Raw genomic sequence first — 25,265 nt, 5'->3', positions numbered from 1 at the left:
CAGATGGCCAACAGGCACATGAAAAGATCCTCAATATCATTAATCATCAGAGAAATGCAAATTAAAACCACAACGAGGGACTTCCCTGGTGGCGCAGTGGTTAAGAATCCGCCTGCTAATGCAGGGGACACTGGTTCGAGCCCTGGTCCGGGAAGATCCTACAAGCCACGGAGCAACTAAGCCTGTGCACCACAACTACTGAGCCTGCGCTCTAGAACCCGTGAGCCACAGCTACTGAAGCCCGCGTGCCTAGAGCCTGTGCTCCGCAACAAGAGAAGCCACTGCAATGAGAAGCCCGCGCACAGCAACAAAGAGAAGCCCTTGCTTGCCGCAAGTAGAGAAAGCCCACACACAGCAATGAAGACCCAATGCAGCCAAAAATAAATTAATTAATTAAAAAATAAAACACACACAACGAGACATTCTCTCACACCAGTCGGTATGGCTATCATCAAGAAGACCACAAATAACAAGTGTTGGCAAGAATGTGGAGAAAAGGGAACCCTCATACACTGTTGGTGGGAACGTAAACTGGAGCAGCCACTATGGAAAACAGTATGGAGACTTCTCAGAAAACTAAAAATAGAACTACCACTACTGGGTATACATTCGAAAAAAAATGAAAACACAAATTCTAAAAGATACATGCACCCTGATGTTCATAGCAGTACTATTTACAATAGCCAAGACATAGAATCAATCCTAATTGTCCATCAGTAAATGAATAGATAAAGAAGATGTGATATATAGGTATATACAATGGCATATTAGTCATTAAAAAAAATCTTGCTGGGCTTCCCTGGTGGCGCAGTGGTTGAGAGTCCGCCTGCCGATGCAGGGGACATGGGTTCGTGCCCCGGTCTGGGAGGATCCCACGTGCCGCAGAGCGGCCGGGCCCGTGAGCCATGGCCGCTGAGCCTGCGCGTCCAGAGCCTGTGCTCCGCAAGAGGAGTGAGGCCACAACAGAGAGAGGCCCGCATACCGAAAAAAAAAAAAATCTTGCCATTTGTGACAACATGGGTGGATCTAGAGGGTATTCTGCTAAGTGAAATAAGTCAGAGAAAAGACAAATACTATACGCTCTCACTTATATGTGGAATCTAAAGAACAAAACAAACAAAATGAAAACAGAGTCACAGAACCAGAGAGAAATAAACGGGTAGCTTCCAAAATAAGTGAAGGGGTTTAAGAAGTACAAACCTTAAGTTATCTAATAAATAAATGACAAGGGTGAAATATACAGCACAGGGGATGTGGTCAATAATAATGTGCCAATAACTTTATTTGGGAACAGACGGTTACTAGACTGATTGTGGTGATCACTTCATAATGTATATAACTGTCAAATCATTAATATAATATGGTACTTCAATTATACTTGAATTAATTTATTAGAAACCTATGCCAAACACATAGTACAATGTCAAGGTCACATCCAGGGCTCAATATATCTGGAACGTGAAAAAATCAACTTACCTCTTGGTGGAGTTAATAAGATTAAAATGAGATCATATATACAAAAGCTAAGACTAGCCCTTGGCAATGGGAAAACCTCAATAAATGTTATCTAGCAATTGTTAACATTACGCAATGACCCCTAATCTGAGCAAAATGTTGTTGTCTGAGCTTGACGTGCATTGTATCTTAACTGATGCAACGCCATTCTTTTTTTTTTTTTTTTTTTTTGGCCACGCCCCGTGGCTTGTGGGATCTTAGTTCCCCAACCAGGGATTGAACCTGGGCCATGGCAGTGAAATCGCCAAGTCCTAACCACTGGACCCCCAGGGAACTCCCGTTATTTCATTTTAGAAAGAAGGAACTTGGGACCCAAATGCAGGAAACTGCTTGCAAAATGTCCCAGAACCAGTAAATGTTGAGGTCTTCATTTTAAATAACTTTTTTTTTTTTTTTTTTTTTTTTTTTTGTGGTACGCGGGCCTCTCACTGTTGTGGCCCGTCCCGTTGCGGAGCGCAGGCTCAGCGGCCATGGCTCACAGGCCCAGCCGCTCCGCGGCACGTGGAATCTTCCCGGACCGGGGCATGAACCCGTGTCCCCTGCATCGGCAGGCGGACTCTCAACCACTGCGCCACCAGGGAAGCCCGAGGTCTTCATTTTGCTGCAAGTCTGCCTCCCAAGCAAGAGTACCTTCCTGTAAACAAACCTTCCATAGATGAGGGCGATGGAAGCAGTTGAGGTGATAGCAAATAGAAAGGACACACAACACACCCAATGGGTGATGGTCCCATACCCACAGGGGGGTCTGGTGCCCGTACAAATGTCCCCAGTTCTCTGTGTCTGCGTTGTGAATGTCGACCTCAACTGTGTTCCCTTTCTGCATTATTTGAAAACCTGGGCATTCCCTTCTTGACTCATCTGGGCTGATGGGGAAGAGCAGGGGATCAGGAAGCTTTCCAGAGAAGGGGAGAGGTTTTCCACCAAAGATTGGCATAATGGTGAAGAATTAAAACATTAAAAATAAATAACACGACGAGTGGATGAAGAGATGGTGCAGGTTAAAGGCTGGGATTCTTTCAAGGCTACTCAAGCTCATCCCTCAGTCCACTCGGCCCAATTCAGAGTTCTCTAGGCAGAAAAGGGAGAAAACACTCACCCGTTTGTGCCCGAATCCTTTGATCCCAGCAAGACACTAAAACAGAGAAAGACTTGGTAAGAGATGTCTCCTGATAATACATGATTCCCAAACATCTGAGCTCAGGGCATCACATCTAGACCAAACTGAAGAAAAGTGGCCCTATGGGTGATCTCTCTATAAGTCACTGACCCCAGGACCTCATAAAGGAAGAGTCCCACAAGAGGAACCCAGGTTATAAACCTCTTATCTACATCCTCTTCCCTCACCAGCCTCCCACACAACTTCCCTGGCCCCACTCACCAAGTCCAAGAAGAAAAATGACCCCCAGGGACATGGCAGTGCCTAAGTCCACAGCTCCACACCATGCAGCACAGCCAACTGGGCAGCAAATCTTCGCAGCAGGACACGCCCGTGGATGGAACAGCCTGGGGCTTTAAACCCCTTGCCGAGGAGTGACAACATCCCCTGCTAAACATAAAGGGGAACCGCTCCTTGTGCAAGACTAAGGCTTTGCCTCTCAACCCTCCACCATATCACCCCGCTGGGCATGAGTTACTCTGTGGGTTTCCTGCTGTGATCTTACAGCCACAAAGACGTGGGAGATTTGTGCCATGCTCTCCACAATGATTTGTTTATCTACCATAGAAGAACTGAAGGCAGCTTTACCCAGCCCCCCAAAAATGAGGTGAAATGTAGTTCGAAAAGACTGAATCTAATATATGAAACGATTAGGGATGGTGTTGCAGACCTAAATCAAACTAGAGAATTTGGTGGAGAGCAATGTGGGTCCAGGGAAGATGCCTGGAAGACCAGTTCTTTTGTAGGATATGGATTCTCTGTAGTAATAGTGGGTATGAAAAGGTTCAGCTAAGAGTAAATTTTTCCTGAATGGCTGCATTCCAAGGTTTATGTCCTGACCAAAAATCTCTGAGGGGGGCATTAATATCAACTCACTAGAAATGAGTGTTTTAGTTTGCTTGGGATGATCAATGACCTTCCTTTAATCTGAGAAACATGTAAATTCCTGAGTATTTGATGTCTCATATAGGCTTCTTTTTTTTTAATTAATTTCTTTCTTTCTTTATTTCTGGCTCTGTTGGGTCTCCGTTGCTGCACGCAGGCTTTCTCTAGTTGCGGTGAGTGGGGGCTACTCTTCATTGCGGTGCGCGGGCTTCTCTTGTTGCAGAGCATGGATTCTAGGTACACGGGCTTCAGTAGTTGTGGCATGCAGACTCAGCAGTTGTGGTGCACGGGCTTAGTTGCTCCACGGCATGTGGGATCCTGCCGGACCAGGGCTCAAACCCACGTCCCCTGCCTTGGCAGGCGGATTCTTAACCACTGCGCCACCAGGGAAGTCCGGAACATCTTTTCTTACCCCTCACATAGCAAGTAGCGGTTATGTGGGAGACACGTTCTCATGCAGTTGCCACAGTCTCCAGCTACCCAGAAAGCCCAAAACATTAAATAAAACCTTCATTATAGATGAGTCACCCTCTGCCCATGGATTCTCCACAGCTGGTCTCATATTTCAGCCCCAGTCTAACTCCCCGAAATCCACTCCCAGGTATGGTCCCCAGGTTCACCTCAGCCAGACCCTGCAATGCACCAGCGTGTGAGCCGGGATTCGCCGCAGCTGATGGGGCGGACCTCGAGATGAGGAACGTCATCTCGTGAGGCACCTGCCTGAGGAAGGACCACGACCTTCCCTCAAGGGGTGCTGGTCTCCAGCAACGGGGGTGTTCTCAGGGAAACTGAGCAGCTCAAGATCTTCAGGTTCGTCCACACCAATGACCCAATCCCAGGTCTCAGGTGGGTTCCAAGAACGCTTACTGCACTTCCTTGGAAGCTCTGCCACTGTGATAACAAGACCCCTCGCCGGATTTTCAGCAGCACCTGCCCTGCAGCTTCAGGAGGACCTCTGGATTTCGTGGCGTGTCTTCCATAGGAGATAGGCTGCCCTGAGTCAGTCACCTGTACTGTTTCCATTACGACCTGTTTCCCAGCACCTTGCCTGTCAGCTGCACTCCACCCCAATGAAGCCCAGGTGAGAACAAGCGAGGCCCCCGTGTGCTGGTGACTAGCTCCACCTGACCCCACCCTCGGCTCGCTCACAGACCCGCAAACATATCCAGATCCGCCTCCATCCGTGGTTCTCGACCGAAGGCCAGTTTCCCTCCTCGGGGACGTGTGGCAATGTCTGCAGACAGTTCTGGGGGTCTCACCCGGCTGGTGGGGGCTACTGGCATCTGGTGGGTAGAGACCAGGGCTGCTGCTCGGCATCCTACAGCGCACAGGACAGACCCCTGCCCCACAGCAAAGAATTATCCGGCCCCAAGTGTTAGCAGCGCTGGTGTTGGGAAACCCTGCTTGAAGTCCGTTACCTTCTGCCTTTCCCTTGGGGGGCTTTTGTGGGTTCTAAGATGAGCACATGACCTGAGCCCAATTTGACAAATAAAAGAGAAATGCTTCTCTCCCCGTCACTGGGCAAAAAACAAGGAAACAAGGGCCCAGATTGGCTCTGAGAGTCATCTCGTGACCCACCCCCAAAGCGGACTGCACTAGTTTCTTCCTCTGGCTGCTGTAACAAATACCATCACCTTGGTGACTTAGAACACATAAAATGTATTCTCCCACACTTCCCAGAGACGGAAGTCCAAATTCAAGGTGGCGGGGCGGGGAACTCACCCTCCAGAAGCTCGGGGGAGACTCTGTTCCCTTTGCCCCTTTTGCAGCTTCTGGGGGCTCCAGCCATTCCTCGATTTGAGGCTCCATCATCCCCTGTCTCTGCCCTCAATCCCCTCATGCTTCTTTCCTCTGCTCTCTCTGTCTCTCTAAGGGACACTTGTTGGATTTAGGGTCCACCCAGATAATCTAGGGCAATCTCACTCGAGATCCCTAATCACATCGGCAAAGAAACTTTTTCCAAATTGGCTCCCGTTCACAGGTATGGAGTTAGGACTTGGACATATCTTTTAGGGGGAGGCACCCCCACCATTCAACCTGTTACAAACACCCAGCCTTGGAATGACATTGCACTGGTAACTGTCAGGGACCCGTCATCTTGCAGTAGGAATCTTGATGATGTCCCTGAACTCAAAGCCTGCCACGCCCCTGGGCTTCTACTTCTGTGAAATAGCGTTCCTTCTCGCTTTTGCTGGGATGAAGTCAGCTCAGACTTACATTCCTTTGAGTATGTCCTGTCTTCAGCAGCCCAAGGCCTCCTGACAGAATTCCCAAGCCCCAGAGTGAGGTTTTGAGGATTTGACCCTGACTTGCTTTCCCTTTGTGAAGAACCCACCCCCTGAAGCATTGTCCTTTCACGTTGCATTCCTGGGTCTGTTTATTACTTTGCACCCATTCTCCCTCTCTGTGCTTCTGTGGCTTTGGGTTTGTTTTGCATTGTTTTTGTTTGAGATTGGTTTCTATCCATCTTCATCAGTCTGAAGGTCGTAGCTAGGTTTTGTGAAATCACCTCAAAGCCTTCAGAGAAGTAGACGGGGATTAGGTTGATGTGTGAGTCAACATTTGTGATCCTTGGGGCTTCTGTTTCAGAAAGGAAAGCAGATATTGGTTGTGAAGGTTTGTGGTTAGGAATAGCCCTGAGGGTGTGCTACATCTACATAATAGACAAATCTCCCTGTGATTAGCTGTTCTCCTGGGCACTTAGACCTCTAACGCTCCCCGCAAAAGAAAGTGGGTTCTAGAATCAGACTTTTGAAATTCCAGCTCCTCTTCTTGCTAACACACCCCCAAGTTTTTTTCTTCTTTTTTAGCGGGTAGGGAGTTTGTTGATTTTAAAAATCTGTTCTCAGTTGATTTGCTTGCAAGCCACACTAGTGAAGCTGACTCCTTTTTTTCTTTTTTTCTAATTAAAAACATTTTCTTTTTTGGCCCGCCATGTGGCATGTGGGATCTTAGTTCCCTGACCAGGGATCGAACCCATGCCCCCCTGCAGTGGAAGCGCAGAGTCCTAACCCCTGGACTGCCAGGGAAGTCCCTGAAAGCTTATTCCTCTTTATTTGAGCAGAAGGGAACGCATGGGAAGTACACTGGGGGTGCTAAGGAAGCAGATTTTGAAAAGGACAGAGTGGTAGCAGAAAAAGTGGGTCCTCCCAAATGTGTCCACATCCTATTCCCAGAACCCTGCTACTTTACAAGGCAAAGGGGGGATTAAGGTGGATGATGGGATTAAAGTTTCTAATCAGCTGACTTTAAAGGAGGAAGATGATCCTGGATTATCTGGATGGGCCAAGTGATATCACAAGAGTCCTTAAAAACAGGAGATGGAGGCAGAAGCGGGGAGAAACAGAAGAGATGGCAGCGTGAGAAGGACCTGGCCTGCCATTGTCTGCTCTGCAGATGAAGGGGCCACAGGTCCAAGAAGTGCAGGCGCCTCTAGAAGCTGGAAAAACGTAAGGAAACAGGTTCTCCCTGGGAGCCTCCAGAAGGAACCATACCTGTTCACTCTTTTTTTTTTTTTTTTTACTTTTATTTGAGTATAGTTGATTTACAATGTTGTGTTGGTTTCAGGTGTAGAGCAAAGTGATTCAGTATACATACACACGTATTTCATTCTTTTTCAGCTTTTCTCATCTAGGTTATCACAGAATACTGAGAAGAGTCCCCTGTGCCATACAGCAGGGCCTGGTTGGTTAGCTATCTTATATAGTAGTGTGTGTATGTCAATCCCAACCTCCTGATTTATCCCTTCCCATCCACACACACGTTTCCCCTTTGGTAACCGTAAGTCTGTTTTCTGATATCTGTAAGTCTGTTTCCGTTCTGTAAATAAGTGCGTTTGTATCATTTTTTAATTAGATTCCACATATGATGATATCATATGGTATCTGTCTTTCTCCTCAGAACTGTTCACTCCTTGCTTTCAGCCCAGAGAGGGCCCACTTCCGGTCCCTCCAAGGGCCGCCCACAGCACGGCAGTTGGCGAGTAGGGATGGGAGGGAAGGTCGTGATCCCAGGCATCCTGTTTCCTCAGTGGTTCCTCCCCACCGTGCTGTCCCCCAGCGTGACGCGAGATAACAAGGCCAGATCTGAGTCGGTCTGTTCCTGGAGGGCATCCCCCAGCACCTTGCCAGGGTCTGGCACACAGAAGGTCCTCAGTAAACACCCAACGGCAAGGAATATGCAGCTGCCATTCTCCAAGCCACGCGATAAACTCACGGCCATCCAGTGAGGGTAGTCAGATCATTCTGCACAGTTTACAGCTGGAGACACCAAGGCTCAGACAGGAGACTGGAGGTGTGCAGGGTCCAACGGTGGACCATGAACTCAAGCATCAGCCCGGACAACTTGCCCATGGCCATCCAGCCCCCACATGGCCCCACACAGAGGGAGCTGATGCCGCACCCCAAAATTCCTGGTTTGGATTCCCAAGGGAGGCATCTGATGGCCCAGCTCACCTGTTGGCAGCAGGGCACACTGTACCAGCCAGCCCCTGGGTCAAGTGCTCACCTGCTGTCCAATCCACTGTGGCCAGAAAAGGGGCAATACTGCCACCTAGAGGACGCTGCAGGCATGGCAGCCAGCATTCTTGGCCAAGACTGCTACCTAGAGGGTGCAGTGCCATGGCAAGCCAGCATTCCTTGGCCAATACTGCCACCTAGAGGGTGCTTCGGGCATGGCAGCCAGCTTTGGTTGGTTGCTGTTCCATCTTGGTGACTGCCTCCCTGGTGGCTTTCACACCTGCTCCAAGAAGTCATTTGGGGAGGCGCTGTCCCCCTCTCAGAGGATCCATAGGACATCTCCAAGCCCACAAGGCGGGCACTTTCAGCCCAAAGGCCTCTGGGCTACCTCCTCATCCTCGGCTTCCGGGGCCGGAGCCTTCTCTTTGAGTCCCTCAAAGTACTTTCCAGAAACGCCCTCCAACTCCTCCGCCACAGCGAGGTAGGTGCTGGGCTGGGCCGCCAGCTGGGGGCTCTTGACCAGCAGCCAGAAGATGGGCCCTGCATCGGCCCACAGAGAGTTCAGTCCACACATTCAGAGAGGAAGATACAGAAAGCCCAGTACCACCCCAGGTGGCTCAGGGCCCACGAAGGCCAGAAGTTTCCCTGGAGTCCCACAGAGCTCTCCTCCAAACCTTTACCCCTCTGTTTCCCAACACCAGGAGCTCCCTTCCCTGGCAGTGCCCAGACAAATAATTCCAGATGCAGGGACCAGCTTGAAAGCTGCCTCCTCCAGGAAGCCCCCCTGGCTTTTCCCAGGCAAACAGAAGGTCCCCCTCCTCTATGTCAGCCCCAAGTCCTCATCCCACCCTATCTTTCTTTAAAGTAGCTTCTGTGTATTGAGTGTCTCCAGTGCCAGCTTCAGCTTAAGGTCTCTGATACCTAGCCCCCACCAACTAAATGTTTTTCAGGATTATAAACACTAGTTATAAAGCTCTAATTATTTATTCGGCCAGGAATTGTGCTGGCTCTTTTAGGGAGGTCTCATCTAATCCTCCCCACTGAGGCAGGTACTATTATGACCCTCATTTTGCAGATAAGGAAAGGGAGGTTCGGAGAGAAGTCACTTTGCTGGGTGGCCCAGCTAGTTTGGGATGAAACTGGAGTTAGCCCAAGCATGGCCGGACTCCAGGAAGTCAGCTCCATGACCTCCACCTCTGAAACAGTCTCATCAAACAGGCTCTGGCCTGTTTCCCGGGGCTATCTCAGGCTGGCAGGCTGGGTAGACATACGAAAGTGACTCAGTACCAGGAAGATACAGGGCAGGGGGCAGAGCAAAGCCCCTGAGATAGTCTCTGAGTGTGATGTTAATTTTATGTGTGAACTTGACAGGGCTAATGGATGTCCAGAAAGCAGGTAACACATTATTTCTGGGTATCTGTGAGGGTGTGAAGAGATTAGCATTTGAATCAACAGACTATGTAAAATCCACCCTCACCAATGTGGGTGGGCACCACGCAATTAGTTGGGGGTGAAAACAGAACAAAAAGGTGGAGAAAGGACGAATTCTCTCTCTCTCCCTTGAGCAGGGACGTCCATTTCCTCCTGGCCTCAGACACTGGCGCTCCTGGCCTTCGACTTGGACTGGGACTTACACCGTCGGTTCCCCTGGTCCTCAGGCCTTTGGGTTTTGGACTGCAACTACACCGTCAGCCTTCCTGGGCCTCTGGCATACAGATCAGATCCTGGGACTTCTCAGGCCCCACAGATGCATGAGCCAATCCCCCCAATAAATCTCTCTAAATATCTATGTACATCCTATTGGTTCTGTTTCTCAGGAAGACCCTAATACACTGAGGGAGGGTCCTGAGCCCCAAGCTAGGAGGACAGGGGTTCAGTTAAGGGACCCCAAACTGGGACGGGACTTACCGAGCGTGAAGCTGGAGAAGGTGGAGCTGTGCATGCCCGTGTGTCTGCCAGCTCTGTCCTGGCCACGCCGGGGTGCAAGGCATTGACAGTCACACCCGTGCCTGGCGAGAGAAGGAAAAAGTGAGGCAGGCAGACGTCAGGTTCACCCCTCACCAGGAAGGCTGATACCAACCATCCTAGGGGGTTCCCCCTGAATCCATGTCGCCCTCTTGCTCTGAAACCTCCACATCCCCCAGTTTCACTTGCAAGGCAGCTCTGTCTCGTGGCTGCCCAGGGCAGAGCCTCTGAACCTGAGTGTGTAAAATCACTTGGAGGGCTTGAGAAGCCCAGACCACCGGGCTCCACCCCACAGAGTCTGAAGCAGTGGGTCAGGGTGGGGTCTGAGATGCTGCAATTACGACAGACACCCAGGTGAGCTGACACTGCTGGTCTACTGACTCTTTGAGAAGCAAAGGCAAAGGGCAGACTTTTCAACTGCAGCACTATGGACACTGAGGTCAGATGATTCTTTATTCTGTGCCTTGTAGGAAGCTGAGCAGCATCCCTGGCCTCTGCTGACTAGATGCCAGGAACATCACCCAACCTGCCCCTGCTCTGCAAACTGACAGCTAAAAATGTCTCCAGATATTGCCAAAGCTTCATTGGTCTAGAGCACCAAAGGCCTCAGGTGCCTGTCCGGGATGAGCAGAGAAGAATGCTGTGATTGATTAGTGATGTCTGCTTCAGGCACCAGCAGGGAGCGTGGTGGTGAGTGCGTCATATGTTTGCCTACTCGGTCCTGGAGCCAATGCTTGACCTCCCGTCCACCCAGAGTCACAGCAGGACTGTTTCAGGCTCGGAGCTAAAGGAAAGAGGAGACCAGCGAGGCTCGCCACACACACACCTTGCAGCCGCCGGCTCAGCTCCTTGGTGAAGAGGACAACGGCCAGCTTGCTCTGGCAGTAGGCTGCCTTAGTGTCATACTTCCTCTTCTCCCAGTTCAAGTCCTCGAAGTCTATGTGCCCAGCAACGTGGGCCAAGGACGAGAGGTTGATGATGCGCGAAGGAGCAGAGGCTTTCAGCTTGTCCAGCAGCAAGTTCGTCAAAAGGAAGTGACCTGGATGACGGAAAACGAAAAGATAACTTTCACTGAGTTCTTGTCCCGTGCACAGGACCGTACTGAGAACATCACCTTATTTCATCCTCACATAACCCATTTTTTTCTCAACAGGGTCCAACTTTGCGCCCCCCACCAGCAGGCATTTGGCACCACCTAGAGACAATTTTGATCATCACAATTGTGGACAGTAGAGGGAGTGCTACTGCCACCTAGTGGGTGGAGGCCAGGGATGCTGCTAAAAATCCTACAATGTGGAGTTCCCTGGTGGCCTGATGGTTAGGATTCTGGGTTTTCACTGCTGCAGCCAGGGTTCAGTCTCTGGTCAGTGAACTGAGATCCCACAAGCCGTGTTGGCATGTCAAAAAAAAAAAAACCTACAATGTACAAGACATTCCCGATAACAAATTGTCACAAAGCCCTGTGATAACCCTCTATGAGGTCAGCTAGAGAAGAGATGCCTTCTGTCTCCCAAAATCCTTTCTCCATTTCTTCTTCCGTGATAGAATTTTGGGTTATGCATGAGACTACCCAGTGAAAGACTACATTTCCCAGACTCCCTTGCAGCTCCATCAGGTCACATGACTGAGTTCCAGCCCAAAGGGTGGTGAAGGGTAGTCACATGTGTTATGGGTGAATTGTGTCACCCTCCCCAACCACCCTAAAAAATATGCCCTACCCTCCAGTACCTCAGCATTGACCTATTTGGAGAGAGGGTCTTTAGAGAGGTGATCCAGGTAAAATGAGTCATTAGGGTGAGGTCATTAGGGTGGGCCTTAATCCTATAGATTGGTGTCCACCCAACGTCCATCAACCCCTTACTAACGGACTGCAGATGCATTCAGGGTGACAAAAGATAAACTGACACAGTGAGAGAAGGACAGACAGAGACTGGGGGACAGACAGACAAAGGGACGAATGGCCAGAGGCTGATGGAAGGTCCGAAGACTGAGGGTCCAGCGACGAACATGCGATTCCCTGAGCTGCCAGGTGCACCTGCTCATGGCCGCCTGTGCCACATGGAGAGAGGAAGACCCCTCCCAGAGCCTGTGTCTGGCCCACGGGGGCTCCTGCTCACGTCCCAGGCTGATGCCACACAAGCCTGCAGCCTTACCCAGGTAGTTAACGCCAAGCTGCATCTCAAAGCCGTCCCTCGGTGGTCCAGTGGGGGCACCGCATCACGGCTGCATTATTGATCAGGATGTGCACTCGCTCCTCCTCTAGAAGGACAGGGGTGAGGACAAATGTGTGACTCAGTTTCCCCTTCTGTAATAGGGATGATAATACAACCTGCTGGGTAGAACAGCTTCGTTATTATCTATTCGACAAGTATTTTCTGCAACCTAAGTGTCCATCGACAGAGGAATGGGTAAAGAAGATGTGGTGTATATATACAATGGAATATTACTCAGCCATTGAAAAAGAATGAAATAATGCCATCTGCAGCTACGTGGATGGACCTAGAGATTATCATACAAAGTGAAGTCAGTCAGAAAGAAAAGACAAATACCCATATGATATCACATGTGGAATCTAAAAAATGATACGAATGACTTATTTACAAAGCAGAAATAGACCCACAGGCATAGAAGACAAACTTACGGTTACAAAGGAGAAGCGCGGGGAGGGATTAAATTAGGAGCTGGGGATTTAAAATATACAAATCACTATATATAAAATAGATAACCAACAAGGACCTACCTATTGTATAGCACAGGAAACTATATTCAATATCTTGTACTAACCTATAATGGGAGAAGAATCTAAAAAGAATTTGTGTGTGTGTGTGAGTGTGTGTGTGTATATAACTGAATCACTTTGCTGTACACCTGAAACTATTAAAAACACTGTAAATCAACTATATTTCAATAAAAATTTTTAAAAAATACACACACAGGAATACCCTGGCAGTCCAGGGGTTAGGGACTCCAACGCTTCTACTGCACGGGGCACAGGTTCCATCCCTGGTTCAGGGAACTAAGATCCCACATGCCACGCAGTGGCCAAAAAAAAGGACCAAAAAACACAAGCTAGCCACAAGAAAAGAAGGGAAAAGTTCTGCCTGTAATGATCTCCAAGATAGAACTGGGGAGAAAAAGCAAGGGGCAGCACCAGGTATGTAACAGGCTCCGCTTTGTACAAAAAAGCCAAGGGGAAGTGTATCCCCGTTTGCTTTATAAATGCATAAATGGTACCCCAGGAGGACACACAAGAGGTAGAGCACTGAACACATCTGAGGCCGGCATGCTGGGAGCTAATTGCAGGCGTGCGGGAAGATGTTTTGCTGTATCCCCCATTTGCACTTTCTGAACGTTTTAACCCTCCAAATGTTATTCCTGTTTGAAAAAAAAATAAATTCTTAAGTGGTTCTGAGGACCATGTGGTGGGGAGCAAAAAGAGTTGAGTCAGGCATCAACGTGACGGAAGTGCAGAGAAATGCCAGCCTGATCCCTGGATTTGCAAAAAGAAACACCCAGGAAAGAATGCGGGAGCTCCAGACTCTCTGCACTAACCCTTAGTTACCTTACTGTCACAGCCATGTCCCCAGCAGCCCGGGCGCTCCTCGGAAGCAGAGCCTGGAATCTGACTCACGGTCTGTGTCACCTGCGTCACCCCAAGGAGTCAGAGAAGCCTCCGGAAATGTTGGCTGAACCAGTGTTTGTGCCCTTCTCACCTAACTCTTCTCTCCCTCCTTGGCCTCTGCTTCTTGTAGGATCCAAGCACACAGAGGACTCAGTTTCCTAGACAGCAGTCAGTTAACTTCTTCTGTAAAGGACCAGGTAGTAAATATTTCTGGCTTTGCAGGCAATATGGTCTGTCTCTACTAAACCTCTGCCCTCCCAGGACTAAAGCAGCCACAGATAATACATAAATCAATGGGCATAGCTGCATGCTAATAAAACTTTATGGAAACTAAAATCTGAATTCTGGGAACTCCCTGGCGGTCCAGTGGTTAGGGCTCTGCGCTTTTCACTGCCAAGGGCACCGGTTCCATCCCTGGTCAGGAAACTAAGATCCCACAAGCCAGGGATTCCCTGGTGGCCGCAGTGGTTAAGAATCCGCCTACTAATGCAGGGGATGCAGGTTCGAGCCCTCGTCCGGGAAGATCCCACATGCTGCAGAGCAACTAAGCCTGTGCGCTACAGCTACTGAGCCTGTGCTCTAGAGCCTACGCTCTAAAGCCCACGAGCCACAACTACTGAGCCCACACGCCACAACTACTGAAGCCCGTGTGCCTAGAGCCCATGCTCCACAACAAGAGAAGCCACCGCAATGAGAAGCCTGCACACCGCAACAAAGAGTAGCCCCCGCTCGCCACAACTAGAGAAAGCCTGCGCGCAGCAACGAAGACCCAACACAGCCAAAAAAATAATAATAATAAATAAATAAATTTATTAAAAAAAAGAAATCCCAGGACTTCCCTGGTGGTGCAGTGGTTGGGAATCCACCTGCCAATGCAGGGGACCACAAGTTCAATCCCTGGTCCAGGAAGATTCCACATACCGCGGAGCAACTAAGCCCATGTGCCACAACTACTGAGCCTGCACTCTAGAGCCCGCGAGCCACAACTACTGAGCCCGCGTGCCACAACTACTGAGCCCGCGCGCCTAGAGCCCGTGTTCCACAACAAGAGAAGCCACCACGATGAGAAGCCAGCGCACTGCAACGAAGAGTAGCCCCCGATTGCCACACTAGAGAAAGCCTACGTGCAGCAATGAAAACCCAATGCAGCAAAAATAAATAAATAAATTCAATTTAAAAAATCCCACAAGCCATGTGCACAGCCAAAATAAAATAAAATCTGAATTCCATATAATGGTCACATGTCATGAAATGTTATTCTTTTAATTTTCTTTTTCCCCATGTAAAAATGAAAAAATATGTAAATGTGAAATGTCAGAAGAGGAAAAAAATGTAAATCTTACCCAAAGGCTCTGAACGGAAACAGGCCGGCGACCAATACCTGGCTCTAGGACCTGCCTGGTATAACTCCCTCCTCACAGGCCTGGGCCGCCCAAGTCCTCACCCCACAAGGGCCAGCGTCATTCCCTCTTACTTCAATGATCTTTGCTGCAAAACTCTCGGATGGGACTTAAGAGAGGCCAAGTCCAGGTTGCCGGGCGTTGACGTGGTGATTAAGGGTCTCCCCTCGAATCTCCCTGGCTGCTGCCTCACATTTCTCCAAGTCTCGACAGGCCAGAATGATGGCGCCTCCTGGAAGAGCCAGACCAAAAAAAAACCTTTTAATGGAATTTTAAAAAATGTCCACTCCTGAAGCTAACCTAAATGTCCGTCAGCAGAGGAATGGATAGAGAAGATGTGGTACGTATATACAATGGAATACTACTCGGCCATAAAAGGAACGAAATAACTGCCACCTGCATAGCAACATGGAGGACCTAGAGATGTCATACTGAGGGAAGTAAGTCAGACGGAGAAAGACAAGTATCACATGATATCACTTATATGTGGAATCTAAAAAAAAGGGTACAAATGAAGTAATGTACAAAACAGAAGTAGAGTCACGTATGTAGAAAACAAACTCTATAGTTACCAGGGGATGGGGGGGATAAACTGGGAGATAGGTATGATATATACACACTATTATGCATAAAATACGTAACTAATAAGAACCTGCTGTATAGCACGATGGGCTGCTCTACCCATACTCTGTAATGACCTATATGGGAAAAGAATCTAAAAAAAAAAAAAAGACGTGGATATATGTATATGTATAACTGATTCACTTTGCTGTACACCTGAAACAACATTGTAAATCAACTATACTCCATATAAAATTTTTTAAAAATTAAAAAAAAAAGATCCACTCCTAAGTATAGATACCCAAGATAAATGGAAACATCAGTCCACACAAAAATGTGTACTCACATGTGCATAGCAGCACCGTGCAGAACAGCCAGAGATGGAAACAACCCAAATGTCCATCAAGGGGTAAATGAATATTGGTGGGAGGGATAAACTGGGAGCTTGGGACTGACCTGTACACACTACTATACATAAAATAAATACCCAACAAGGACCTACTGTACCGCGCAGGGAGCTCCGCTCAATATTCTGTAACAACCTAAATGAGAACAGAACTTGAAAAAGAACAGATACATGTGTATGTATAACTGAATTACTTTGCTGTACACCTGAAGCTAACACAACGTTGTAAATCAACTATAGTCCAATATAAAATTAAAAAAAAAATTTTTTAAGGGATGAATGAATAAGTGACATGTGGTTTGTCCATCAGTGGAATATTAGCCATGAAAAGGAAGGACATTCCAACCTATCTACACCAAGGATGAATCTCACAAACGTGATGCTCAGTGAAAGCCAGACACAAAAGGACACAGAGTGCATGATTCACTTATCTGAAACGTCCAGAAGAGGCAAATCCACAGAAGGAAGATTAGTGGGTTCCTAGCTCTGGTGGGGAAGGGAAATTAGGGGATGATGGCTTAGAGGAGCCACGTTTCGTTTTGGGGTGATGAAAAATGTTCTAAAATGGAGACCAGTGACGGTTGTACAATTCTGTGAATATACTAAAAATCATGGACGTGTACACTTTAAATGTGTGAATTAAATCTTAATACAGCCTTTAAAAAGAAAACTTTTGGAAAAAGAAAACTTTTGGGGGACTTCCCTGGAAGTCCAGCGGGTTAAGCCTCCGTGCTTCCACTGTAGGGGGCGCAGGTTCCATCCCTGGTCGGGGAACTAAGTTCCCGCATGCCGGGGCAGCACAGCCAAAATTTTAAAAAAAAGGAAAAAATTTAATTTTTTTAAACTTTTATTTTCAAATTAGAAAAGTGAGAAGAAACAGGGATGGAGAGGAGGATGGGCAGCAAGGATGCCAAATCGCGTGGGTCTACAGGGCTCATCCTCCACAGCTGGGCCAGCTGCCTCCTACACATCTGGCCCCCCCATCACACAGTCCAGAATGGACTCCAGTCCTGGATCTGTCTGTCCTCCCAGTGGCAGCCTGGCTCTCAAGGGACCACAGTGGGTATGTTGGTCCAATTTCCCTTCTCACTTTTCTTTTTCTTTAAATAAATTAGCTGTCTTATTTTTTGTTTTCATTTTCTTAATTTCCTTTTTTTTAATTTGTCTATTTATTTATGTTTGGCTGCGTTGGGTCTTTGTTGCTGCGTGCGGGCTTTCTCTAGTTGTGGTGAGTGGGGGCTACTCTTCGTTGCGGTGCGCGGGCTTCCCATTGAGGTGGCCTCTCTTGTTGCGGAGCATGGGCACTAGGCGCGTGGGCTTCACCAGTTGTGGTACGCAGGCTCAGTAGTTGTGGCGCATGGGCTTAGTGGCTCCGCGGCACATGGGATCTTCCCGGACCAGGACTCGAACCCACGTCCCCTGAGTTGGCAGGCGAATTCTTAACCACTGCGTCACCAGGGAAGTCCCTCCCTTCTCGCTTTTTCCTGAAAGGAGCGCCTGTCCCTCCCTTGGGGAAACCCCATGTGGTGTGGGGGGCAGGGGGGCTGCCCTCATGGCCCCCCACCACCACTCTCACCTCAGGGGTGAACAGGCAGCTCAGGCCTGGTCAGTCTATCAGGGACCCATTCACTGGTCACCTCGACTCGACCAGCCCAAGGAGAGTTTCCAGTCTCCCCAGCCCTCACGCGTGCCCTGCCCTGGCCTCCCCGTCCCAGCCAAGGCAGCTTTGGTCTTCCAGCTGTTCAAACAAAACCTTAACTCCTCCCTTTCTCATACCTGAAGTCACAGGAAACCCCACTGATTCCAAGTTCAAAAGACATCTGCGTGTGCTGAGGAGGGCACTTCTCCATAAGCCCAGTCTGACCATGAGAAAAACGTCAAACAGACCCAAATTGAAGGGTGTTCTTTCTACAAAACGCCTGACCAGTAAGCTTGGGAGAGCCTGACCCCCAACCTCTGACCTAGGCCCCGACCCAGCCATTAGGACTGAGTCCAACTACAGTAGGAAAGAGCACAGCCGATGCAAAGAGAAAAACCCAAACCAATAACTGCTGAGCACCCACGGCCTCCTCTGAGACCCTGAACCTGCCCTTCCCTCTTCCAGAGACACAAGGCTTTCGGGCTTAAGCCGGCCTGAGTTTGTTTCTGCCACTTGCAACCAAAAGAATCAGATGCCTAACATTCCCCGGGAAATCAAACCATCCACCGCCAGATCTCGCGCCTGAGCCCCAGGCAGAGAAGCAGGTGCCCACTGGGACTTCACCTCTTCTGGCCAGCTCCAAGGCCGTCTGTTTCCCAATGCCCGTGTTGGCGCCGGTCACAATGACGGTCTTCCCGGGAATGGTGGTCTTGCTGGGACAAGCCCCGCCGGCGACAAAGTCCCTGGAGATAAAAAACGGCAGGTCAGTTCGGTCTGTCTGTCCTCTCTCACCACAGGTGTCCCTGACTGTTGTGATCTCAGGGAAATGACCTCTCTGAGCTTGTGTTCCCCCAACGGAAAAGATGGAAGCGACATCGCATAACTCCATGGGACCGGTGTGGTGGTACAGGTAAAGGACTCAGCGTGGTCTGGTGCGGGGAGCGTGCACAGCGAGACAATCGTCATTTTAGAAAGACCCCCTGTATTCACTTCCTGTGGCTGCTCTAACAGATCACCACAAGCTCAGTGGGTTAAAACCATGCAACGGGGCTTCCCTGGTGGCGCAGTGGTTGAGAGTCCGCCTGCCGATGCAGGGGACACGGGTTCGTGCCCCGGTCCGGGAAGATCCCACATGCCACGGAGCGGCTGGGCCTGTGAGCCATGGCCGCTGAGCCTGCGCATCCGGGAGCCTGTGCTCCGCAACGGGAGAGGCCACAGCAGTGAGAGGCTCGCGTACCGCAAAAAAAAAAAACAAAAAAAACATGCAACGGTATTTCCTACAGTCTGCAGGTCAGAGTCCGAAATGGGTCTCACTGGGCTAAAATCGAGGTGTCGGCAGAGCTGTGTGCCTTCTGGAGGCTCCAGGGAGAACTGAGAATCGTCCCCATACCTTTTCCAGTTTCTAGGGGCCGCCTGCATCCCTTGGCTCGTGGCCCCTTCCTTCACCTTCAACGTCAGCGGCACAGCATCTTCAAGCCCCTGACTCTGATGCTTCTGCCTCCCTCTTATAAGGACCGTTGTGATGATGCTGGGCCACCTGGATAACCCAGATCATCTCCCATCTCAAGGCCCTTAACACAGTGACATCTGAAAAGTCCCTTTTGACAAGTTCTGGGAATTAGGACATGCACATCGTTGGGGGCCCTTATTCTGCTACTATGCCCACATTCCAGAGGCTAAATACTGGAAACAACCAAATGTCACCAACAGGGAACTGGCCAAATAAACAATATTATCGCCACACAAAAGAAGGGCAACGTACAACACGGTAGCCACCAGCCACCAGAGGCTATTATTTTTCTTTTTTTTTAATTAATTAATTTATTTTTTATATTTATTTTTGGCTGCATTGGGTCTTCGTTGCTGCGCAAGGGCTTTCTCTAGTTGCGGTGAGCCGGGGCTACTCTTTGCTGCGGTGCGCGGGCTTCTCATTGCAGTGGCTTCTTTTGTTGCAGAGCATAGGCTCTAGGCACCCAGGCTTCAGTAGTTGTGGCACACAGGCTCAGTAGTTGTGGCTTGTGGGCTCTGGAGCACAGGCTCAGTAGTTGTGGTGCACGGGCTTAGTGGCTCCACGGCATGTGGGATCTTCCCGGACGAGGGCTCAAACCCGTGTCTCCTGCATTGGCAGGCGGATTCTTAACCACTGCACCACCAGGAAAGTCCCCTGAGGCTAATTTTTTAATTTAATTAAAAATAAAGAGTCTAAACTAACACAACATAGTAAAGCAACCATACTCCAATAAAATTGTTTTTAAAAATAAAAAGTAAAAAAAACAAAACAAAACAATAGTCATACTTTCCCCCCTAGGGCATTCAGTTTTCTTTTATTCTTCCCATGCTGGCCCTTTTTTATTTTTAAGCTTTTTCAGAACTGAAAGGCATCAGCATGAATAAAAAATAACAGCAGCCGACGGACTTCTCCAGTGGCGCAGTGGTTAAGAATCTGCCTGCCAATGCAGGGGACGTGGGTTCAAGCCCTGGTCGGGGAAGATCCCACATGCCGCGGAGCAACTATGACCGTGCGCCACAGCTACTGAGCCTGTGTTCTAGAGCCCGCGTGCCACAACTACTGAAGCCTGCACGCCTAGAGCCCGTGCTCCACAACAAGAGAAACCACCGCAATGAGAAGCCCGCGCACCGCAACGAAGAGTAGCCCCCTCTCGCCGCACCTAGAGAAAGCGCACGCGCAGCAACGAAGACCCAAGCAGCCAAAAATAAATAAATAAAAAGTAGTCGCACGGTATGGCTCATAATGGACAGGGCAAATGTAAAACATTTCGATGATCACAGGAAGTTCTACTGACCGATGCTATTTGGTAGCTGTTTTTTGGTTTGGGGGGATTTTTATATTGAAGTATAGTTGATATACAATATTATATAAGGTACAGATGTACAATATAGTGATTTACAATTTTTAAAGGTTATATTCCATTTATAACCTATTCCATTTATAACATATTTGCTATATTCCACGGGTTGTGCAATATATCCTTGTAGCTTATTTTATACCTAATAGTTTTTACTTCTTAGTCCCGTTTTGTCTTGTTTTTATTAAACGAATTAGCCTAGGAAAGAGAAGAAAGAACTACAGTATGTCTATATACCACGCAATACGACCTTTTCACTTACTGACTTGGACAATTCTAATTTGTTTCTCTAATTTCGGACAACGGGAGCTTAGGTGGTACACACTTTCCTTGCATCTGGGCCACGACCTGACATATGGGAAGTGCTCAATAAGTGTCCGCTGAATTAAAGAATTAATCCATTAAAAGTCCAGAAGCAACTAGACCAAAATGTTTACCAGGGCCCGGATCCGCTCCTTTCTCTGGGTGACCTTGGGCCGTGACCTGCCCTCTCGGGGACCAGGCTTGCCCCCGCATTCTCTGGGAGCACTGCTGGACGGGTGAGCTGGAGGACTCCTGGGTGGGCCAAGGGTTGGCAATCTCCACTCGGGTTTCCCTCCCTCGTCCTTGCCCACAGGCCAGCCTTTACCGCGCCTGCGGGACCCGCACGTACTTACTTGAGCAGCACGGCGCCACCCACCGCTGTGCCCAGCACGGACAGCGGCAGAATGTAGCGATTCATTACGGGCCGGAGCTGGTGGGGGGGGGGTGTCCCGGGGGTCCCACTGCAGCCGCCCGCAGACGCGCGCCCGGGGTCTGCCCTAGGAACGCGCTGCCTGGGATTCACGTGGGGAAGTGCAGGCCGGGCTGGAACCCTCGGCTCCCGGAAACGGGCGGGGCGGAACTTCCGGGGGAGGGACCTATAGGGAGGGGCCGTGAGCGCAGCTGCAGCTGGGCATGGTAGTTTCCGGAGCCGGGGGCGAGGCCGTGGTCTCGGGGGCGGGGCCGAGACTCAGTTATTGGAACTATTGAGTTCCAATAACCTCACACTCGCACAGCTGCTGAAGGGACCCCACGATCCTAATCCAGCAGCTGCTGCTTCCGGACTTCGGTCCTCTGTGTCTTTCAAATGTACCAGCATGTTTCCTCTTCTAAAAATATGTTCCTTACAAAGTACTATGTATAAAATAAGCTACAAGGATATACTGTGCAGCACAGGGACTATAGCCAATATTTTATAAAAACTGTAAACGGAATATAATCTATAAAAAATTTTGAATCACTATGTTGTACACGTGAAACTAATATAATATTGTAAATCAACTATACTGCAATAAAAATAAATAAAGAACATAAATATATGTGTTCCTCGTAGACTTTCTGGGACAATTTGATAATTTCAATGCTCAGAATCCAAGACCTACTAGCCTGGGAGGTTCCCAAACTCCTGGGTCCTGAGGCAGGAGGACATGGGGGCATACACTCTGGGTCTGAAGGAGGAGGGGCTGGGGGCCTGGACCCCTGGGTCTGAGGGAGGAGAGGCTGGGGGTCTGGACCTCTGGGTCTGAGGGGGGAAGGGCTAGGGACGGGGACTCCTGGGCCTGAGGAGAGGCTCACCCTAATTCAAAACGACATCATCTTAATTAATTACATCTGCAAATACCCTATTTCCGAATAATGTCACATTCTGTGGTCTACTGCAGGTTAGGATTTCAACATATGAATTTGTGGGGGGAGAGGGGCAAGGCAATTCAACCCATCCCACTTATAATACCCAAAAGTCGGAAGCAACCCAATTTTGTAATTGATATGTCCATCGACAGCTAAAGGAATAAGTTATTTATAATAACTTCATAAAATGTACTCAATAAAAAGGAATGAGGACTTCCCTGATGGTCTAGTGGTTAAGACTCCAAGCTCCCAATGCAGGGAGCATGGGTTCAAACCCTGGTCGGCAAAGATCCCACATGCCCTGTGGTGTGGGCCCCTTCCCCCCCACACAAAGAAGGAATGAACTACTGGTATTTACACAATATGTATGATTCCAGTTACATGACAATCTAGGAAAAACAAAACTATAGTGAGAGAATGAAGATCAGGGGTTACCAAGGACAGAGGGTTGGGGGAAGTGATTACTGCAAAGGGAACTTTCGAGGGGTTTGGAAAGAATCTCTAAACCGCACTGGTGTTTATATACATGATGACATATTTGTCAAATCTCATCAGCGTGTTCACTTAAAAATAGTGAACTTTAGGGCTTTCCTGGTGGCGCAGTGGTTGAGAGTCTGCCTGCCGATACAGGGGACACGGGTTCGTGCCCCGGTCCGGGAGGATCCCGCGTGCGGCGGAGCGGCTGGGCCTGTGAGCCATGGCCACTGAGCCTGCGCGTCCGGATCCTGTGCTCCGCAATGGGAGAGGCCACAACAGTGGGAGGTCCGCGTATCGCAAAAAAAAAAAAAAAATAGTGTATTTTATTGCATGTAAATTATAGTGCAATAAAGCTGAAAAAAAACACTGAAAAGATTTGCATAATTTTGTTTTGGAAATTATTTGACTCCAAGTAACTCATTTGATTTATGATTGGATCAGGTTTGACAACAATCCACAGGCATCCTTCAGAATACTTATGAAATGACAAATATCTGAGCGATAAATTGTTTCCACATGTCCCAAGAGGTTTTTTTGGTTTTTGGTTTTTGGTTTTTTAGCAAGACAAAACATGCTTATTTAGTTAAAACTGGTGAGTGGGGGCAGGACACGGCAGAAGTGTACAGAGCTGGAGATGAGAGGGTCAGGGGTCAGCACAGCACTCAGGATGGAGGATCCAGAAGTCTTGGAGGTGGGCAGTTCTTTGGAAACTTATCACCCACTTTCCTCGGAGCTACATGAGGCTCAAGAGCCCCAGGGGGCTCCAGAGTCCTGACCAGGAAGGGAAGGCTTGTCCCAACAAGTCTAGGGAGGCCCTGCCCTCAGCAACAGCAGGAACTCTTGGGGACAGGTTGAAAGCACCTGGACAGCAAGCTCCAGGTTTGTCTCTAAGATGGGGATGTCCAGGGTAGAGAAAATCTAGAAACTCTGAAGCATCACCTCTTGGCTCCATCATCCACAGATGAGGAACACCAGTAGCTGAGCCCAAGTGGGTTATCAAATGGATTAACCACACATACACAGACTTTGCAAACTCAAAAGCAAAAACAAGAGATAAAAACAACCCCAAAGCTGTCATGAATCACCATCTCATAGAGAACAAACAAGTGGCTACCAGCGGGGGGACGGGAGCAATATAGGGGTGGGCGAGTGGGAGGTACAAACTGCTGGGTGTTAGATGGCTACAGGGATGTATTTATTGTACAACACGGGGAATATAGCCAATATTTTGTAATAACTGTAAATGCAGTGGAGCCTTTAAAAATTGTATTTAAAAAATTGTATAAGGGGCTTCCCTGGCGGCGCAGTGGTTGAGAGTCCGCCTGCCGATGCAGGGGACACAGGTTCGTGCCCCGGTCCGGGAAGATCCCACGTGCCGCGGAGCGGCTGGGCCCGTGAGCCATGGCCGCTGAGCCTGCGCGTCCGGAGCCTGTGCTCCACAACGGGAGAGGCCACAATAGTGAGAGGCCCGCGTACTGCAAAAAAATAAAATAAAAATAAATAAAAAGTACGGACGCTGACTCTCTCAACCTCGAATAAAGCATCCCCCTCTGAGCCTTTTTCTTCTCTTTTATAAACTGGTCTCTTAATACCTACCTCTAGGCCAGGAGTTAACAAATATTTTCTGCAAAGGACCAGATAGCAAATAATTTCAGCTTTTGGGGTCATCTGGTCCCTGTTGCAACTACTCTGCCATTACAGCAGGAAAGCAGCCGCAGACAGTATACAAACACAGCACAGCTCTGTTCCAATAAAACTTTATTTACAAAAACAAGTGGAGGGACACAGTTTGCTGGCCCCTGTCACAAAGTTTGGAAGGATGACAGAAAGTAATTCATGACAAAGATCTAACCCACAGTAAATGCCAGAGCATTGATGGCTGTAATGTTGTTACTATAAACAGAACAATGCATCCAAATTCCTTCCTCTGAGGACCTCCTACGTGATTCCCATATGCACCCAAGGTGTTTAGAATATCTCTTCTTTCGGCTACCAGGTAAGCTATGCATCCCTTTATCATTGTTGAAGTTGTTAATAAATTCCTGATAAATGTTGGGTGCTGTTCCAGGTACTGAGAGGACTCTTCCCCCATCAGAGGGCTTATCATACCCAAGTCATTCTCTCTCTCCTCCCTCTCTCTCTCCCTCTCTCTCTCTCTCTCTCTCTCTGTCTCTCTCCATGCATTTTCAGAAACCTTAACTGACATGTAAGAAACACGTTTCTCTACCTTGAAGCTACCATGCTGGACAGACCACATAGAGAAAAGGTCAGATGGTGGAGGAGCCCTAATTGGTCCATGCTCCAGCTGTTTGAGCCTTTCCATCCAAGACACTGCCCCAGCTTCCAATCCACCCCCGTTGTCACCATGTAGAACAGAGATGTGTCACCTCCACCAAGCCCTGTGTAGATGGCAGGTTCGTGAGCAAACTAAATGTGGCCGTTGTCCGAAGCCACTAGGTCTTGGAATGATTTGTCACATGACCTTAGTAACCGGAAAAATTGATTCTTTGTTTAGTACACGTGCTGAGTGCAGCGCTTTTATGCTCCATAACTGGGAGGAAGGGAAGGCAAAAGGGAGGAGGGGCAGAGTGTGGACAGGAGGGAAGGGTGGTGAGAAGGTAGGAAGACAGGAAAGGAAAGACTTAGTGAGTTTGCCTGGAGTAAA

At 48.8% G+C, this 25,265-nt stretch overlaps 3 protein-coding genes across 6 annotated transcripts in view; all 3 read right to left on the bottom strand.

Moving 5' to 3' along the window:
• Nucleotides 1–2,650, bottom strand: part of GP6 (glycoprotein VI platelet) — a 46,807-nt gene extending 44,157 nt beyond the window's left edge. For all 4 annotated transcript variants that reach the window (XM_032612851.1, XM_032612849.1, XM_032612850.1 and 1 more), the window contains exon 1: nucleotides 2,612–2,650. The gene's annotated coding sequence lies outside the window, so the exon portion shown is untranslated. The remainder of the gene's footprint in view (nucleotides 1–2,611) is intronic.
• Nucleotides 2,651–3,875: 1,225 nt separating this feature from the next.
• Nucleotides 3,876–13,263, bottom strand: LOC116744046 (retinol dehydrogenase 13-like). The gene is given in 8 exon segments (XM_032613331.1): nucleotides 3,876–8,388; nucleotides 8,390–8,553; nucleotides 9,922–9,972; nucleotides 9,975–10,022; nucleotides 10,805–11,017; nucleotides 12,132–12,168; nucleotides 12,170–12,237; nucleotides 13,242–13,263. Coding segments are annotated over 8 exon segments (837 nt in total). The 3' UTR covers nucleotides 3,876–8,154.
• Nucleotides 13,264–15,074: 1,811 nt separating this feature from the next.
• LOC116743879 (retinol dehydrogenase 13-like) lies at nucleotides 15,075–21,346 on the bottom strand. Its single transcript, XM_032612995.1, has 3 exons — nucleotides 21,130–21,346; nucleotides 18,231–18,349; nucleotides 15,075–15,232 (listed from the first exon to the last, which is right to left on the bottom strand). The coding sequence occupies exons 1-3, from the start codon at nucleotides 21,192–21,194 to the stop codon at nucleotides 15,111–15,113; spliced, it is 306 nt and encodes a 101-aa protein (XP_032468886.1). The 5' UTR covers nucleotides 21,195–21,346; the 3' UTR covers nucleotides 15,075–15,110.
• Between the last annotated feature and the right edge of the window lie 3,919 nt (nucleotides 21,347–25,265).

The sequence above is a fragment of the Phocoena sinus genome, chromosome 19 (assembly GCF_008692025.1).
Source record: "Phocoena sinus isolate mPhoSin1 chromosome 19, mPhoSin1.pri, whole genome shotgun sequence".
In the NCBI taxonomy this organism is placed as follows: Eukaryota; Metazoa; Chordata; class Mammalia; order Artiodactyla; family Phocoenidae; genus Phocoena; species Phocoena sinus.
This window is presented reverse-complemented; position numbering and strand designations above follow the sequence as displayed.